This window comes from Schistocerca gregaria, chromosome 3, assembly GCF_023897955.1.
Source record: "Schistocerca gregaria isolate iqSchGreg1 chromosome 3, iqSchGreg1.2, whole genome shotgun sequence".
NCBI lineage: Eukaryota > Metazoa > Arthropoda > Insecta > Orthoptera > Acrididae > Schistocerca > Schistocerca gregaria.
Window position 1 is genome coordinate 363656714 of NC_064922.1, and position 19635 is coordinate 363676348.

The 19635-nt window shown below is 37.2% G+C and overlaps 1 protein-coding gene across 2 annotated transcripts in view; it reads right to left on the reverse strand.

The window, feature by feature from the left end:
* Nucleotides 1-5355: 5355 nt before the first annotated feature.
* The window catches only part of LOC126353841 (uncharacterized), a 290461-nt gene continuing 276181 nt past the window's right edge, over nt 5356-19635 (reverse strand). For both annotated transcript variants that reach the window (XM_050002985.1, XM_050002986.1), the window contains one exon: nt 5356-5691. In XM_050002985.1, coding sequence (XP_049858942.1) covers nt 5597-5691 — 95 coding nt within the window. In that variant the 3' untranslated portion in view covers nt 5356-5596. The remainder of the gene's footprint in view (nt 5692-19635) is intronic.

Here is a 19635-nt window from a genome sequence, read left to right on the forward strand (position 1 = left end):
CAAGATCGTTTTACAAAATTTCAGTCACCAACTTTCTCTTCCGAATGCGAAAATATTTTGTTGAGCCCAACCTACATAGGTAGTAATGTTCATCAAAATAAAATAAGAGAAATCAGAGCTCGAACAGAAAGATTTCGGTGTTCGTTTTCCCGCGCGGTGTTAGAGAGTGGAATGGTAGAGAGATAGTATGATTGTGGTTCGATGAACCCTCTGCCAAGCACTTAAATGTGAATTGCAGAGTAGTCATGTAGATGTAGCATAAAACCTGAGGACACCACTACTACATATTAACACAGCCCTAAGCTAAGGGCTACTGAGAATCAGGTAAATATTGAAACTGGTCCAGCCAACAAACATTATACGTGAGCATTGAACGTTTATCTCTGTAATGAAAACTATAAGCACAAATGAGATTGGCAACAAACTTAACATCATCATAGGAGATATGTAGCAAAGACATTTTGATTTCTAGGAAGTGAAATTAGCTACGAGGACAAATCAAGGAGCATGCATGAAGCAGTTTAGTTCAGGTAAAGAAAGAATTCCCTGCTAAAAGGAGTCTGCTAGTAACAGATATAGGCCTGAATTTGAGAAAAATATTTCTGTGTATGTACTTTTGAAACACAGCACTGACACTGAAAAATTAAATGGATTTTAACTAAATAAATGAGATGATTCTCTACAAAAATAGCAGAGAAAGAAGTATTTTGAACTTACTGACTAGAAGAAGAGACAACTCATTGAAATTCTGAGGATAGAAAGGACAAAATACAAGTGAAAAGATATAGAAGCCATGCTGCTGTTATAATAGACAAATAACATAAAAAAGAAACAATAGTTGTTACATTGATCACGAAATAATGAAAACAACAGAGTAATTTGTAAAGGGAATTAAAGTACAGGGAGAAGAAAAAAACTTTGAGATTTGCTGATGATATTGTAATTCCGACAGATGGCAAAGAGCAGGGAAGATGAATTTGAATGGAATGGATAGTGTCTTGAAAAGTGATTTGAACCAGAATTTCAACAAAAGTAAAAGAAGGACAAAGGAACAGAGTCAAATTAGGTCAGGTGATGCTTAGGGAATTAGAATAGAAAATGAGACACAAAAAGTAGTATCTTCACTTTGTTTGAAATTTCATTATCTTACTTCTTCCAGATCTATAGCACTGTTTGAAGTGAACATCCATTGTTTCCTTCAAAACCACTGTAACCTATGTCACCACACATTCCACTGCCTCATCTTGGAGAAATGCTAAAATTTCATCTGCCACTTCTTTTTCACTCTGCAAAAATTCTTGGGCCTCTTCTGATGAAACATCAGCTTCCACAACTGTTACAGATATAATTAAATGCTTGCCTTCTTTATTGCTGACATTGCTCTGCTTTATATCAGTGCCACTAGCACTGTTGTAAGTTACTCTTTGACTAAGCTGTTGAATTACATTCCATAGCCTCATGCTGTGCTCATTATTGGAGACCTCCAGTCCTGCCCCCTATTGCCATTAGCAGCCAATATTGTGGTTGAATTATAGATTATAATTGGGACACTGAATGCCGTAAACAACATTGGCCTTTTGCGACCTCACACTCTAAGGGTTCCTTGAAAACTGTGTGGAAATGGTTTAACAGAATTAATGCACAATTCCAAAATGTAATCAGTGATAATGTTTGAGTAAAAATCATTTCATTTAGTATTTTTGCCACGTAAGCACGAAAGCGTCACTGCTGTTTAAAGTATACATAATAAGAAAATTGATAACAGTTATTTTCTATTTCTGTTTTGGATGTTCCTGACTTAGTGGATGTGGAAAACAGTGCAGTCATTGTCACAGTTTGGAAACAGAGCAATTTATCTAATATCCAAAAGGACATAATCACTGGCTTTCAGGCCAAGGGTGGAAGCATTTGCGAAATGGCTGAGTTTGTAAACTGTGTATGTGCCACAAAGTTTAAAGTACATTGCACTTGGTAAAATGTCACTATCCAGAACCTGTGCTCAGGGAAGAGTGGTGCACCATGTTCCATACATGACAGAGGTGAACATGGATGCAGAGATATGTAGAGGTGAATAGAAGTGCAACTGTTGAGTAACTGACCACACAGAAAAACCAGGAGGCTGTCAAGAGTGTCTCCACAGCGAGCGTTGATACGTATGGGCCTCTGCAGCAGGCACCTGGTTCATGCACCCATGCTGGCTGCTGTTCATTGGCGATGAAGACTAGAATTTACACAGTGATACTGCACCTGGACATTCACTGAATAGCGACAGACAGCTTTTTCAAATGAAACACATTTCACGCTCCATAGGACAGATGGCCATTGGCACGTATAGTGTGGAATGTCTGAAAGCAAATATTCTGCAACCAAGGAGGGAGCATTATGGTCTGCAGATTGCTTGTGTGACATTCCCTGGGTGATCTCATCATTCTCGAAGGTACAGTGGATCAACACAAACATGCATCTATCATTGGGGACCATGTCCACAATTACATATAGTTTGTTTTTCCTCAGTACGATGGCATCTACCAGCATGACAATGCAATGTGCCACATAGCTTGTAGTGTATGTGTGTGATTCAGGAGCAATGGGATGAGTTTAACATACTCCCCTGCCACCAAACTCCCAGAATTAATACCCGATTGAGAATCTGTGGGACCGCCTCTACTGAGCTGTTCATGCCATGGATTCTCAACTGAGAAAGCTAGCACAGCTGGTGACAACATTGGACTTAGCATGGCTCCACCTCCTTGTCAATATCTTTCAGAATGTCACTGACTCTCTTACTGTGTTTCTTGTGCTGCAAAAGGAGGTTGTTCAAGCTTTTGACTGGTGGTTACATTAATGAGACTGGACAATGTATAAGTATCATGCACCAATCCTCAGTCAGTCTAGGTTCAGCAATCACTTTGTAAAGTTGGAGTCAGTTAAAGATGGACATTAAGTCAGTACAGGGTTATGTTTTTACGAAGCATTCAGTATACAAACATCTGTGTTACAAGTTGAATAATTACTAGCTTTTGCCACTTAATTTAATGAGATGACTCATAGCGTATGTAGCTTACCAATATGTGTTGTGAGATCTACAGTATAACATTACAAGTAAGCTGATTCTCATGAGTTTAGTAACAGTAAGTATGAATGAACTAAAAGGTGAAATCAATTCTGTTGTGTTGCATCATAATTAACTATCCGAATCATAAGAAAGGAGCGGGTTGATGCAATTGAGTGATACTTATGAGGCATCAAACAGGGCAGTAATACTTCATCTTCTGTGACAGAATTATGATGACTGACTGCTGGCTGTAAGTCAGTTGAAGAAAAAGATGGAACCGGTTACTGGAACGTCTGTATTCACAATACATTTGTTTCAACAACCATATGTGAAAGACAATAGTTCCCATTGCACATATTTCTATGTTAGTATTTACAACATTCTTACACTTTTGTGAAAAGTATTTATGGTTATTAACAGCAGTGAATTTAGGATGAACCATGCAACTCACATTAATTTCCATGTAAACCATGCACCCCTACCTAAGGTTAAGAATGGAGTTTTTCATTCTGATACAAAAGCCTATAACAGATTGCCAGTTTAAATCAGGTGAGAAACTGAAAATCTCCTTAGATTTGAAAACAAAATAAATGAATATGTCATTAGCCACTGCTACAATTTATAAGAATACTTGGCCTTTTAGATTATAAGTTCTGCAGAACACTTATGTTTGTGTTAAAAAGATCTTGACTTTGCTAGTAGAGAGCTGATAATGGTGTTTGTAAGGTTGCCCAAAATACTTGTTTGAAGTATTAGATAAAAACAGCAACAGTAGTTTTTTGAAAGCAGATGCTTTTCTTCTAAATAATTCCCAGTATTATTAGTGTGAGTAGATTAGCGCTAATCACAATTTGTTGTAAGTATAGTTTACAGAAGTACAGTAGCCTGTAGTTAATTGATAACTTGACTCATTCCACATCCCCAGAGACTCTCCTTCATGATGGGATTTGCAGAACATGATGCATGAATGCACGAGTGATGCACTGAAATATGTCATATTAAATTTTTCCCTTAGTGTTGGATTGTTAGAAAATTATCTTAGTTTGAATCTATTCCATTTTATTGCTTTGTTCTTATCCAAGTGTACTTAAGTATGTCCTTGCAGTCAGTGTAATACTAACTTCCAATGATTTCCAGTATCAGTTTAATATCTTCACATTATAATTCAAAATACCTACTGCATGTACCTTCTGCTCCACCTCTCCTTAACTTAAAACTTACTCCAAACTTACAAAAAAGCCCTTATTGACTAAACAACTTTTACAGCTTTCTATTAAACTGATTTCTTGATTTAACTGCTTTCTCCCTTCTGTATTTGTTTAAAGCAGCCAAGTTGATATGCTTTTCACTGTTCCACAAACACTTCAAGTGCTGTTGCAGGCAGTTTAAATTTTATTGGATTTAAATCATATTTTTCATAATAGAATAATCTGCCTATTTCATTGTTTTATTTATTACATGAAACTAAAAATTCTTGTAACAGCATTGTTTGGGTAGACTGAAAGTTTGTAAATGTATGTCCTTGTATTCTCATACCTTTTTTTCTTGTCTTTAATGTTTTATTGGGTATACTCTGACCTATATACAGGGAAATTCAAAATGAATATAGTGACTACAAATGACTGTAACTCTTTAATGCTTAGCAATACATCAATACATCTTACAGTAAACAGAACAAAAATCTTTCCTCATACTTGTCAGGTGTTCAGTATAATTCACTTGGATCTCATGAACATCTACGAGGTATTCCATTTTCATCAAACATTTTGAAATTTACGTGGAGTCACCAACATGAGTGTATTAGAAAAATATATTTTGAGTTCTGAAATTGTCTTCATCAAAGGAGGCACACACACAAAGTTTTTCACATAACTGCATAAAAAGGGCTCCATAGGGGCCATGTCTGGAGATCCAGATGACCACGAGCAGAACATGTTATTGTCAAGTATGATTTATCCAACGGTTTGAAAGAAATTGATTTAAAAAGGTGCAAACCTCCATGGCCCAACATGCACAACATTCAAAATTTTGAATTTTATTTTGTATTGTCTGTAATTTTATTACTGTACAGGTATGCATTAAGTAGTCACAGCCATTTGTAATTGCTGTATTAATTTTGAATAGCCCTGTATAATTAAAAAATAAAAAGATTTATTTGGAAGAGAAATGAAATTCAAATATTAAACAGAGTTATCAAAATTTATGTAAAGAAGAAGGGAAATCTACTATTATTTGTACATAAATCTCTAAGTGTAGCAGATTTTAAACTTAATACAAATTGAAAATGAAATATTCCACAATTTGTGAAAATATTAAAATAAAAATATTTTATTCCATTTGTATATAAGATACACATTTAAATAAACAAAAAGAAATATACTTTACATGTAATTAAAAATTACAAAACCATCTAAAACACATTGATCACTTCTGAAAAATGTTCATGGCAAGTCTTTTGTTCCTGAACGGTGCTCTCCTAGAAGAAGAAATTTACACAAAGTCACTGACTTCCATGTTGTGCACACAAAACATGGATCAGGTTTAGTAACGCTTCTGACTCTTTGTTTCTTCCTTTTGGCCACTACCATTATGGTAGAAGCGCAAAGGAGTGTACGTTCCATTTGACGTTGGGCCTCCTGAAAACAAAAACATGTAAATTGTTGATTATTAATGTGGCACTGATTTCCAGTCATAATATAAAAAGAACTAAACATACTACCAACAGAGACTTAATGACTAAAACTTGACTTCTTCCAGCAAGCTATGATATTTGTATTTCTCATTTGCTGCCTACAGCTAGTTAACATCAACACAGAAAATACATAATTCCGCTTGAACACAAATTCCATCAACAAACACAGATAATAATTTAACAAAATTTAATAACTCAAGGACATCAACAAAAATGACTAAGAAATTAGTCCGAAATATATAAAATAATTATAAATAAGCATATAGGACCATACAATTTGTGGTCAACTCTAAGAGATACTTGTAACTGCAACTATAACAATATCTTCATGAAAGGTGGTATCTCTTAACTCCTCCATTACACAAAGATTAGTCATGGAATCAACTAGCAATCTCTCATATGTACAGGGTATTGGACAGGGAGTGAAATATAGCAATCAGCACACCTACAGTTTGGTAGATCTACTGTATCTAATCAACATTGAGAGGCTTTAGTTGGTTGTGCCATACATAAAGAAACCTCTCCTCCTCACTGAATTGAGGCCATCATCAAGGTTACATGTCATGTTACACAGTATTAGTGTGATGTATCTTGAGGGCAGCTAATTTTTTGTCTGGTGTGCTTGCTGTCGTTAACTGATCATTTTCGTGTGAACGGTGGTTTTTGTTGAAAAAGCAATGAATTGGAGACCAGTACACACAAAAATGGGACATCAGGAAAACTGAAAGTATGAAAAGGGTAGCTAGAATGGAGGAATGAGGATAGTGCCCACACTTTGGGTCCAATGATGAAACTGAAACAAGTGAGCTGATTACAGTTCTGGGTGCATAGTAGGGATCTCTCTAGATTTCACCTGAATGAGTTATCATAAGAATGATCCATTACAGTACTCCTGTTTGCAATAGAGTAGTGATGAACAAGAACACAGTCTTGGTTACCAGGAAAGAGGTGATGCACTTGACCCATTCGGACGTTAGAGGAGAGAGTGTCTGCTGGTGGTAAAACCATGATCATTTGGACTTTGGTGCTTACGGAGGTTGTATAAATAGGGACAAACAAAGCAAGTGGTTTTTATATTATGTCATGAGATTGTTTTTTCTTGGTCACTGCTTGTAACAGCATTTATGCCATGCAGTTGCAATGATTAGATGCAAGGCTCAATTCATGATTATTGAAGTAAACATGGAATACAAGATTAATAATCAACAGGTAGGGGTGACAGTATAGAATTCCTCTTGTTGAGTAATTAGTAAAGTGAATGTACAGACGATAGTTTCTGGTGTTGGCAGCATTGCTTCTAGTATTGGAGCACTGAATTGTTTACTTGTATGTTGTTTCTTCTTGTATAGAGATTTAGTGTAGCTTGTATCAAATATGTGCTGTATTTTATGTGGCAAATCACAGTTAGGTGTAGGAAACAGACAGAACAGCAAGCTAGCCAAGGCTCATCTGCACCAAAAACAGTGCAAGGCATTGAATTAGATAACCTAACAGGCCAATATTCAGCAAGGAACTGGAATAAGTAATGAACTTGGAGCACTGTATTGTACAGAAAGTAATATGATGGATGGCAGAGGTGTTGAGATACTGAAAAGACAATTTGTAGAAAGGGAAACAGATGAATTACAGAATAGGCCAATCTGTTTGCCTATACCAGATCTGTTTGCTAACTTCTAAGTAAGTTAGAAGAAAGCAACAAAAAATGACATCGCTTGCAAGCAGAATGTGACAGAAACATAATAAGGTATTGGAAGAAAAATTACTTCCTGGATTTTCCATTAATTGATTGTTTACATTTGAAAGCTTATACTTCATGAATGACACTTATGTGAGCAGTCGTCAGTGATTATCAGAGAACTGTCACTACTATTTGGATACTACATATGAAAGACTGATGTGACAACAGTGGAACTCCTGGTCAAGTTCCCTCTATTAACGTACAATTGGGCATCAGCAGATAGAAATATAAAAAAAATCTTGAATTTTATTTTAATTTTGGAAATTTTCCATTTACTTCCCTAAAATCAACAAATTATCTTGGAAAAGGAAGCCAGTTTTCAAACATATGTGAGACTCGAACTCGGGATCTTTGCCTTTCACGGGCAAGTGCTCTACCAACTGAGCTACCGAAGCACGACTCACGTCCAGTACTCACAGCTTTACTTCTTCCAGTATCCGTCTCCTACCTTCCAAACTTTACAGAAGCTCTCCTGCGAACCTTGCAGAACTAGCACTCCTGAAAGAAAGGATACTGCGGAGACATGGCTTAGCCACAGCCTGCAGGATGTTTCCAGAATGAGATTTTCACTCTGCAGTGGAGTGTGGGCTGATATGAAACTTCCTGGCAGATTAAAACTGTGTGCCCGACCAGGACTCGAACTCGGGACCTTTGCCTTTGCCTTTCGCGGGCAAGTGCTCTACCAACTGAGCTACCAAAGCACGACTCACGTCCGGTACTCACAGCTTTACTTCTGCCAGTATCTGTCTCCTACCTTCCAAACTTTACAGAAGAGCACTTGCCCGCGAAAGGCAAAGGTCCCGAGTTTGAGTCTCGGTCGGCACACAGTTTTAATCTGCCAGGAAGTTTCAACTTATTGCTGAATCCCCGTGGCACATTACTTTTTCCTGCTGTCAGCTAAATCTGCTTGTTAGCTATATCTGTTGGTACACTGACTATGTTAGATGTTGACCTACATACATATGAAATTGTGTAGCATACTTTATATTATGGGTTCTTCATTCTTGGTCTGCAAAAGACCTTCTCTATAATACTGATTCCTGCAGCAACATTTAGGGCTCTGTTTGATTACTCTTGAAATTACTGCCATAATTAGTCCAATAGCTATCTGAGGAGTTTCCATGTACATCTGCCAGATGCTCCCCACCCTTTACACCCTTTCTGTATGAGTGAATAGCAGTAAATCGATCAAAACAGTGAATGTGTCCTTGTGCCCCCGCCTTCTCCTCCCCCCCCACCCCCCACCCCCACCACCACCAAATAAATAAATATTGCAACTGAACATTTTCTAGAAGATATCTTCAGTAAGCTGGTAAGACTCATTTCTACTATTGATCACTTGTGTCTGTGACTGAGTTTGATTCATTGTTAAGTCTGCCAAGCACTTTCATGTTCTTCCCAATAGCTACAGTGTTTCCCTCATATGCTCTGTCAAAGTCTTTCTGAGAACATTTTAAAAATAAAATATGACATTATGCCACTGGCCTACTGCAGAAGACTAATCCTTTGATGTCAGTTTTAAAAGAAAACTTTATTACAAATTAATGCTTTGTCAATTTGATCTCTGCTTTAGGTCACAGCTAAGAAATAAAATGTTTTGAATGTCATTCTATCACAGGAAATACTCAGTTCATACTTAATGTTCTCCTGCTTCCTATATTTGCTGCATTCTCTCAATCATATTCTCACACCTTTGATTTACAGTGGAGGAAGTGGCAAGGGCACACAGGCTAACAACTGGAAATAACTGGATACCTTAAGAATATCCAGAATTCCACAACAGTATAGGAAATGTGGCAAATAGAAGAATGGTTAGGGGAGTGCCAGCTGACTATATAGTAACTTCAGATGCTTCACTAAACCTTTCAATATAACAACTGCAAGTAGGGTGCAGTGAAAGAATGGAACACAACATTGTGCAAGAGACACAGTCTGGCTTACTGGCAGATCAAAAACTGTTGAAGGAGCTGGGGACAGGATATATGGGGTAAAACCTAGACTAGAAAGTGCAATCTCTCTAAGGAAGGTGGCCACAGCAGTCTAAGCAGAAATATTTGCTATCAGGGTGTGCGAGGAGGTGAATTTGTGTAGATGCTACAAAAATTGTAGCATCTAGATTTATTCACATAGCCAAGCAGCTCTGAAATGTCTGTCAGCCTCTGCAATGAGACCAAAGGTCCCTGCAGAATGCCACAGAGGGGAAAGTAATGAAATAGGGTAAATCAGCTGTGGGTCCCTGGTCACTCAGAAATCAGTGGTATGGAACAAGCTGATAAGACTATCCAGGACAAGTGCAATGACTGCATTTATTGGACCTATGAAGCTGGATCAGAATGCAGCATGTAAAATATTGGACTATGATTCGAAATCAAAAATATGGCAAGCTAACGGTGCCAAAGCCTTGTTTTAAAACAAGTTCTGTAATCCTGGACTTGAAGTGGAGGCAGACTAAATTCATGGTAAAACTAATGACTGGCCATGAAAACTTTAAGGAACATCTACACATGATGGGTATAGAGAATGAAGCCCATAAGTTAAGTCCATAAGTGTAGGAAGTGTGGGTGATGCAACCACACCACACCTCACCTTCCAGTGCAAAGTGTTGGAGATCAAAAGACACAGAATATTTGAATCATCAAGTCCTGAAGAAATTGTGTCTAACGAAGAATTATTAAAGGGCCCCCTACTGGTTACTGGTTGGCCTAGTTAGAATCACAGAGTGTGAAATAGAACAATAAACCCTGTTTACATGTGAGCAATAGTTTACTAGAACTATTGTTATTATTGTCACCCTGTTGTTCAGATCAAATCAACCTACTTTGGCCTCGTAACTGGGACTATCTATTTGCATAATTCTATCCACATTTTTCATAAGTTTTCTTCTTTGTTACCTTTATGATTGGTATTCTCAACTTTCCTCTTTTCTTCATGTTACCATATGTACATTCCTTGTAGTGAATGAACATCACAGTGTGTACCCATTGTATCTTAAACCCAATTAACTGTTCCAAACAGTCTAAAAAGCCGTGAGTATTTACAGAATGAGGTTTTCTCCGTGCAGTAGAGGATGCACTATTTTCGAACTCCCTGATAGATCAAAACTGTGTGTCAGACTGGAACCATAAGCTGAGACCTTGGCTTTCATGAAAAATGCTCTAATTTGCTGAAATATCCGTGCATAAGTCACAAACTACCTTCGCAGTTGTCATTTCTCCTACTTTTCAAACTTCACAGAAGCTCCCCTATAAACCTTGTTAGACTTGAATTGCTGAAAGAAAGGGTGCTGCAAAGAAATAGCGTAACCATAGTCTGAGGAATTATTTCTGGAATGAACCTTTGACTCTGCAGCAGAGTGGAGTCTACAAAGTTTTCAGTACCACCTGCCTGCTTTGATCTATGATATACCTGTGTTCTGTTGTGTGACATCATGGTGACATTGTGTACTTGAAATGGATCATGTTTGCAGAGGGTGTAATGCAGTATGCAGTGGCACTCTTTAGTGTGAGATGTTTATGTTTCTAAATTGTTTGTGAGTGTTGTCAGTGATTTCACTTGACTACTTTAGGGTTGTTTGTAAGAATAATATTTGAAGTCTTTGTGGTAGTTTGCTAAAGAGTTAGTGTGATGTTGGTAGTTAAGGGCAATATATACATTTTCAGGTTTGGAATTATTAGTGCAGTGTGTTGTTTATGGTTGGAGATTTCATTTTAGGTTTTATATTTTGTTAGTTATGAGTATTACAGTAAAGTTCACAAGTAGGTCATTGCATTCCACAGTGGGGGGATGACATATTGTCCACAATTAAATTCATACAGTATATGAAGTGTCACATTTTTGGAGAAAGTGTGATACTGACCAAAGCTGCTGCTATAGCTTGGACCAGGGACCAGTCCATATGGCATTGGCAGCATGATGAACTATGGTATTCTATCTGGAGGAATTCCTAGTCTGAGAATTCTGAATTTTGTTGATAAGTATTTTTATATCGTTGTTATGTCAAGTGAAATATTCAGTATAAGGTTTGTTGACCTGTGTGGTTTTGTGTTATAATCAATTTTGTTTGAGCTTATACAAGTCAACTGAAACTGCTGGTATGGTTTTTGGAGCTATGTGTCGGTTCATGATACCATGGACTTTGTGTGAGCTATATTATATAGACCAAGTTAAATTTCTGGTGCCTTTTTTATCTTTGAGTGAGCTAAATAGAAAGTGAAATGTTGATACCAGGTTTCTTTTATTTAATTGGGGTTTGGTTGATTGTTGAGGTTTTTGTTTGCTCGATTTTTGTGTACATATCTGTTTTTGTAAGTCTTTGTTATTAGGATTGTTGCATATTTAGTTTATCCCCATCCAGAATTCCCCGGTTCCTGTGGCTGTCCCATTAGTTTCATGTTATTTCTGCAATTAAATATTTTTCATAAAATTTGTGTCTGTACGCATATGTAAAGTGTGATGTCATGGACGCTACATTGTGTAAGCTTTAAATAGGGGTGGCCCCTTCTTGGGGATGTCATGGGTCAAAGCTGGCCAGAGGTACCACAATCTTCAGTAATCCTGCAGACTGTGCATGTTCCAGCAAACAGTTGTAATGTGTCAGGAAGTTTCAAATCAATGTACGTCCCACTGCAGTTTGAATGATTTAGTCTGGAAACAAACTTCTAGCTTTTAGGTAAGATATTTTTCCATAGTATTCTTTCTTTCAGGTCTGCTAGCCCAGCCACGTATGCAGGAGAGCTTCTGTGAAGCACAATGAGAGCAGGTAGTGAGTCACACTTTGGTTACTTGGTCAGTAAGAGGATTGCCTGCAAAAGGCAAGGTTCTAGGTTTGAGTGCTGATCTGGCAAACAGCTTCAATCTGCTGGGAAGTTTCAAGCACTAAGTATTCTACTTACACACAATATTTGTATTCTCAGCCACTTTTCTATGCACGTACACTGTACACAATATTCTCCCAACATAAAATAAATTATTACACTACAAAACTTCCAATCATTCCAGTAAAATACAGTGGTCCTTGCCCACAGTCCTTCCCTTATGGTTATTATTATTTTGATGCCCTCATTTCAAAACTTGTTCTCTGTGCCTGTCTTCTTATCACTATTCAAACTGCAGCCTAGCAAGATCTACTTCATGATACAGAGAGAGCCCTTTAGGGACTTACTCATCTAGCAAACTTCCCATTCAGTACAATAATTTGCATTTCACTGAAGTAAAATTTGCAAGCATAACATTTGTGATCGCAATCTTCAGCTTGCATCCAAGCAAAGGGAACCCTATTGTGTGTGTGTGTGTGTGTGTGTGTGTGTGTGTGTGTGTGTGTGTGTGTGTGTGTGTGTGTGTGTGTGAGAGAGAGAGAGAGAGAGAGAGAGAGAGAGAGAGAGAGTGGAGAGGGTCACTGAGAGCTGAGAATACTGTCAAAGTAGACAAAAGGAGGACAAGTGAGATGTGTTTCATTGTCTTTCATTGTCACAGACCCAAAATTTCATTCTGTTGAAGAAAATAAAAGTTGAGGTGAATAGAGACCTTGATTATTCAAGGATATATTTATTTATAATAGCCACAGATGGTAAAATGTTGAGAGTCTGCCATGAATACCTTCATCTGGTGAATACTGGCAGCATCAGAATCAACAGCATTGAGCAACACATGTTGATGACAGTGGTCACCCAACAGTGTTGTGGATAATAACAGCAGATACACGGATCACAACGAAGCAAATCACTCATCAATTAACTGCTGGATAACAACCACTAGAGAGCAACCATACTGTCTACAGCCATCTATAGTGTACAGAAGTGCCTGTGGCAGTTATATACCTCTGCTCATTGTACATCACAGGGTACAAGGATTTGCAGAATTACTGCTGCAATGTCACTGCAGAGAAAAGTGTCACAAGGACCCATGAATTGAAATATACTTTATTATATTCCAATATCAGGGTATGAGTACTACAAAAGGCACATCAGATGATGCATCTGACTTGTCAATAGCATACCTTACATGCTGGTGGTGAAGTATTCTCATGAGGGAGATGTTTACACAAGATGAAAATGGGCCCCTGATATGTCAACCACTGTGTCTCACTGGCAAACAATGCACGAACCTACAGTCCTATCATGGACACCTGGCTGCCTACAACTACTCTACAGATATCTCATATCTCCTCATCAGAAAGTAAGCTTGTTAGTGTAAGGACTTGAACAATTTCCATGCAATATATTTTGTTTATTTTTGGAACAAGTTTTGCTCTTCAATCAAAGATTTCTTGAATATCTGTAATACTCATGTCACAGTAAGGTACCAGTCTGAATTTCCTCCCTATTGTGTTCTTCTGTAGTAAAACATATGCTCTGATATTAATTGCTTGACTGATTATTTGAAAGAAAAATGGGGATTACAGTACCTTACAATATTAAGATGAATAAAATGGATCATCATGTGAGTTAGTTTTAGGCCATAGGAATCTGGTGTAGATTTCCTCCTCCACCATAAGTTGTGGCACTATGTGTTACAGTGCATAACAAATGGTAAAAAGGTGTTCTACAAAAATTTCATGAATTTCACAATGAACCACTGTCACCGGAGAGGTTCCAGGTGATCAAAAACCATATTGACTAATATCTCCAGTATAACTGCTGCCACATGGCAATACATAACAGAAATGAACTACTTGACTTAATCATTGTGACCTATTATAGACAAATTTATTGGTTTCTATTAAAATTATATTTTTTGCTTTTCATACCCAACATTTTTGACAGTCATTACAGTTTGTATCAGTGAGTGATACGAACATCAGTTTGATGCTTGGACTATACTCACATAGAAAACATACCCAAGATCAGTGTTCATTTACCAGTGTCAACTGACAAAGCAAAGTATGAGTAAGAATCTGCAATCATTTTTTGCACTTATTAAAATTATTGTGCTGATGGGACAGTCAAATAAGAAGAGAAATACTGTCTTTATCAAACAGTAGCTGCCAAAAATGAAGCCAGTTACTGAGTCATACAGTGATTCGTTTTTTGTGTACTGTTACACTGCACTGTACTCATGCTTTCGTATTTGTTTCCCTTGATATCATACAGGCAGTTTGATACCAGCAAGTACTGCTCAGAGCAGCACAGCCACACAGTATTGCAGTATGCAGCCACCAAATAATCAAATTTCATTTTACACCCAAACTGTTTGAAGTCTTTCAATTTAATGCAATATCTTTGGCTCGTATGTCAATGTTAATCCCATGACTTTCTTTCTTTCTTTCTTTTTTTATTTGGCTTTAGAAGACTGTCCTTTGTTTAAGATACTCACACCAGAGAAATATCTTAGATGCTCTTCAGAAGTTCAATCTGGGACCTCCACACGTGTGACCAGTGCCACTAAGCAGTAGACCATAGACGTAAGAATGCAGCTACCATATGCTCAATCATTTAAGCAACATTAACCACAAAAAGTTCACAATTATCAATGATTATGATTATGTTAATTTCTCTGACACTATAAAATGTTATGGTAGCTTAAAAATCAAAAGTAAGCTTTGACAAAACTTTAGTTTTCACTTATTTTCTGGCAACTGAACTTTTTTTGTAGAGATCTGATTCCAGCACAAACTTTAGAAACCAGCGTATTACATGGCAACAAGAACTTTTTCCTGTATTTTCTATGTGACAGCACATTTAGTAGTTACAGGCTTGATAATGAGTCTACCACTACAAATGTTCATTGAGACACACTGGCCACAACTGAACTTCCATGAGTTCATGTATCAAAGTAATATGACAATACCTTACAGTATTTCTCATAATGGGATTGTTCCCTGTGTGAAGTTTCATTCTCAGCAAATACTTCTGCTCATTCTTAGTTTTTATATCACATTCATATATTGCAAACAAGCAACTACTCAAGTTTTCAATTACTTCACATCCAACAGTTTACAGCAAGAACCAAAAAGTACACTAACAAACCATGATTTCCAATTTTTGATCTCTTTTTCACATTTCATTCTGTTTTGTCAAATTTTTATGTGCTTCATAGCCATTTCTGGTGAAGCTGTCCCATCATCATTTAATAGAACCTTCTTCCTTTCTTGTAAGCTTCAAACTTATTAGACATTAATATTTTACGATAAAGGCTTTGTTCTCCTAAGACATTCTGTAATGTAAAGTGTAATTTTATTAACAACTGTACTGCATTGTTAGCAATCTATTACAATGTATGTAAGCAGTGGCATGGCTACTAGCTTTCGCTGATAGTCTTCCTTTTGATGATAAATTTATTCTGCAAGCAGGTAAATAAATATCTGTGTTTGACTTTTTGTTTGTTAGTCTCTATCATATCAATTTTCTCCAGAAGTCCAGAAGCTGCATTCCTCTTAGTATAGTACAACAGGTACACTTTATGTTGTAAGATCTATTGTGAATACGATTTAAGGAACCTGTGACTAACTAAATTACAATAATTTTGAGACATATGCTGATGGAAAATACCTTATGACATGATTTGTTTTGCCCTCTGTGCCTCTCCTTCATTAGTTTGCTGCTCAAAAACACAGGATGTATTGGAAAATATAATTGTACTAATAATTATTATATGTTTTATTCAACAAATTTTACTATACATATTCCCTTATTATTCATAAAGAAGAAAATAAAACCCTTTTCTGACCTTAATTATGTATTATTTCACTTTACATTCATGTATCATAGCAGAATGCATAATTATGTTATGTACATCGGAAGACAGACAGCTGTTCATGTGGAAGATGAAATTTCTATTACAAACAATCCTTCATATATATGTGCAGTAACAGTTTGAAATTTTTCTCTTCCTCAGAAGCTAAAATGTATATTCTAGTCATCCACTTTCAAAGCTATTAAGTCTAGACAGCACTCACTCAATTATTGATATATATCTCTCTAATAAATACAAATCACTATGCTGTTCTTGCATGGGTTGTAAGAAGCAGACACTCCTCAACTCCCAGGAGCTGTATTCCCTGGCTTAGCACAGATCCACTGGCAATACCTTTGTGGTCAGGACTTAAGGTGAAGAGGAACTCCTCCACCTTCTGCAACAGCTCATCCTCCTATTCTCAACTGGAATTCACCTTGTCTTTCCACAACAAAGTTCCTGCATGTTGATCTCCATCTTAATGCAGCTTGATTCACACTTCAGATTACATTACATGTACCAACAGTAGTCCACTTAGACACCTAATAACATCTTCACATCACAAACTTTGAACTTCCATCGCCATCCTAAGCTCTGCAACATCTGAGTCAAAGACTGTGATGTTCCCAAATCATCATCCATACCCCAAAGTTCCTTCTCAAGCTGCTGCCTCTGTTGTAAAACTGGACCCATGTACCAACCCATTATCACATACATCAGCTGCAACACTGGTACTCTGTACGGCTTTAAAGACAAGATAACATGTGAACCTACTCAAGTTTCTTAGAAGATGTGTGTTTGCTACATGGCTTTTATATATGGGTGACCACAAACCATCTAACTGGCAGAACCCAAAAATGAAAACAGAATTGTACATGCATTACAGCATCACTTGGGAGATCTGAATGCCTGCAAAATCACTTAGGCCATTTGGATGCTCCTACTCATCAGTCATCAGTCTTTTGACTGGTTCAACACAGCTTGTCTGACAATCCAGCACTAACTTCTCAAAATTCTAGAGATGAGAACTTGCTCTTCAATACAGTCTCTCATACTGTTGTCCTCATGGAGTTATCCTCCATTACCTTAGCCCTTCCTGTTGCTATATTAGGTTTGATATAAATTTATCATATTATTGACTTATTTATTTTCCCCCTTCCCCTGTACATGGTCTTTACTTTTTCTTTCTATTACTGAACTACATTTTTTACCACTTTCATTTTCTATTCTTCCTTTAATCCACCTTCAGTTTTCACCCCATCCTTTCTGTCATCTCTGAACTGAAGATGGCACAATGCTTACTAACATATTTGACCTACTGTTCTCTCTGGCCCTTTCTTTTCCATTTTGTCCCCCTTGTACCTCATAACATGTGAGCTGCTCATAGATTAGGGACTGAGTCGTGTATCCTCCCTCCTTTCCAGTTTTTCCTGATCAATTCCACATTCATCCATAAAGAAGGAACCTATTATTCCAAAAGTCACTACCATAACACATTTCTCCAGAAGTCTGGAAACTGTGTTCCTATTAGTCATGTATCAAGGCACATTTTATGTTGTAACATCTATTGTGAATATCATTTATGGAAACTATGACTAACTAAATTGCAATGATTTTGAAATATTTGCAGATAGAAGATGCCTTATGATATGATTTGATGTTATGTCTTTTGTCCCTCTCCTCCATTAGCTCAATACTCAAAACACAGAATATACTGGCAAAAATAATTGAACTATTAATTATTGTATGGTTCATTCACTATATTTTACTATAAAAATTCCCTTTTTATACATAATGAAAAAATAAAACTGTTTTCTATCTCTAAGTATTTATTATTTCACTTTATGTTCATGTGATGGAGCATCTACATCTATGTCTATATGGATACTCTGCAAATCACACTGAAGTGTCTGGCAGAGGGTTCATTGAACAGCAGAATGCATAACTATGTTATTTACAATGGAAGAGTGCTGTGCTCCATTTTAAGTTTCTCTATCAGCTGTAGTGTCAGCTGCATGTCCTGAAGGTAAGTATTGGCCAGCCTTTCTGCCTTTTGATGATTTTAGCTACTATCTACTCTATTTATCCCACAGCAGACTAGGGCTTGGACTGGATGAGTGTGGATAGGTTATTTTGAGACCCACTTTGCCTGGTGCTTTAACCAAAATCTGTCCAGGCTGGGTGACCCTGACGGCAGCTGTGCCACCACTGGCCTTTGACCTTCACTGAAGTACGTGAACCTTTTGGCCCATATGGACAGTGCATTGTAAGGCAGTGTCTCCTGGCAGCCAAAATGAATTTGGAAACAGTCTCCTCAAGGGAGAACAAAGAGAGGATGGCCACCTAGAACATGGAAGGACAGAGGCCTGCTGGAAAGAGATAGGCTGAATAGCAATAGGTGGAAATTGGGTAACAAAAAGCAGTGAGAGCTGTAAATAACATTCACGATACAATGGTCATGATCCTGGTGATTCACTTTCTGTTATTACGAGGCATGTTTTTAAAGTAAGTACCATTTTCAAATTCTGCAGCTGGTGCTGCACTGTGGTCAGCATTTGGCACATGCATTTTGCATGTTTACATTTGTTTGTGAGTCTTAGGAACATCTACTTTGATTGAGAATCCTGCCAAATGTGAAATACATGTTGTGCTGTGATTCATCTTTCTTAGTAGTAAAGGCATGAAAGTGACTGAAATTGATTGTCAGATCAATGAAGTTTATGGAGGAAACAGTATGAGTGATGGATAATAGCTCTTAAAGATGGCTGCACAGATGTGCATGATGAGAATGAAATGGGCGACTTTGGTGCAGGAAGTTTATGAAATATTGAGAGAGAACAGGTGATTTATGATTTTGATGTTATGTGATGATGAGTTTCCTCAAGTGTCAAGAAGTGTATTTTATGCAGCTTTTACACAAAGTTTAAATTATCTAAAGTTATGCTCACACTGGGTACCGAAAATGCTGGCACGTGCACAAAAGCAAATGTTTAGCCAGCTGTTTAACTTTCCAAGAGCCTTGTAGCGAGGAAGGTGATGAGTTTTTAAGCCAAACTGTCACATGTGACAAAACATAAGTGGGTCACATAAGATCTGAATCAAAGCAGGAATCCATGGACTGGTGGCGTTCAACATCATCCAAGAAAGTAAAGTTCTGGACACAATTTCTGCCTGAAAAATCATGCATATTATTTTTAGGGACAAGAAAGGAGTGTTACTTGTGGATTTTTTGCCTTGTGGTGACACCATAAATTCTACATTTTATTGTGAGATCTTCAAAAAACTTCATTGTGCAATGCAAAATAAAAAGTGTGACTGGCTGAGGAAGGGGATTTCCTTTTCACTGGTCATTTTGTTCAGTATTAGTTCCCCGATATTAGTAGCTAGTAGCAGACAATATCCCTACACACACAGCCAATAGAACTTGAGAGCTGAGTGGATTATTTGTCTACAAAAAACTTTATCACCCTCTGCACAACC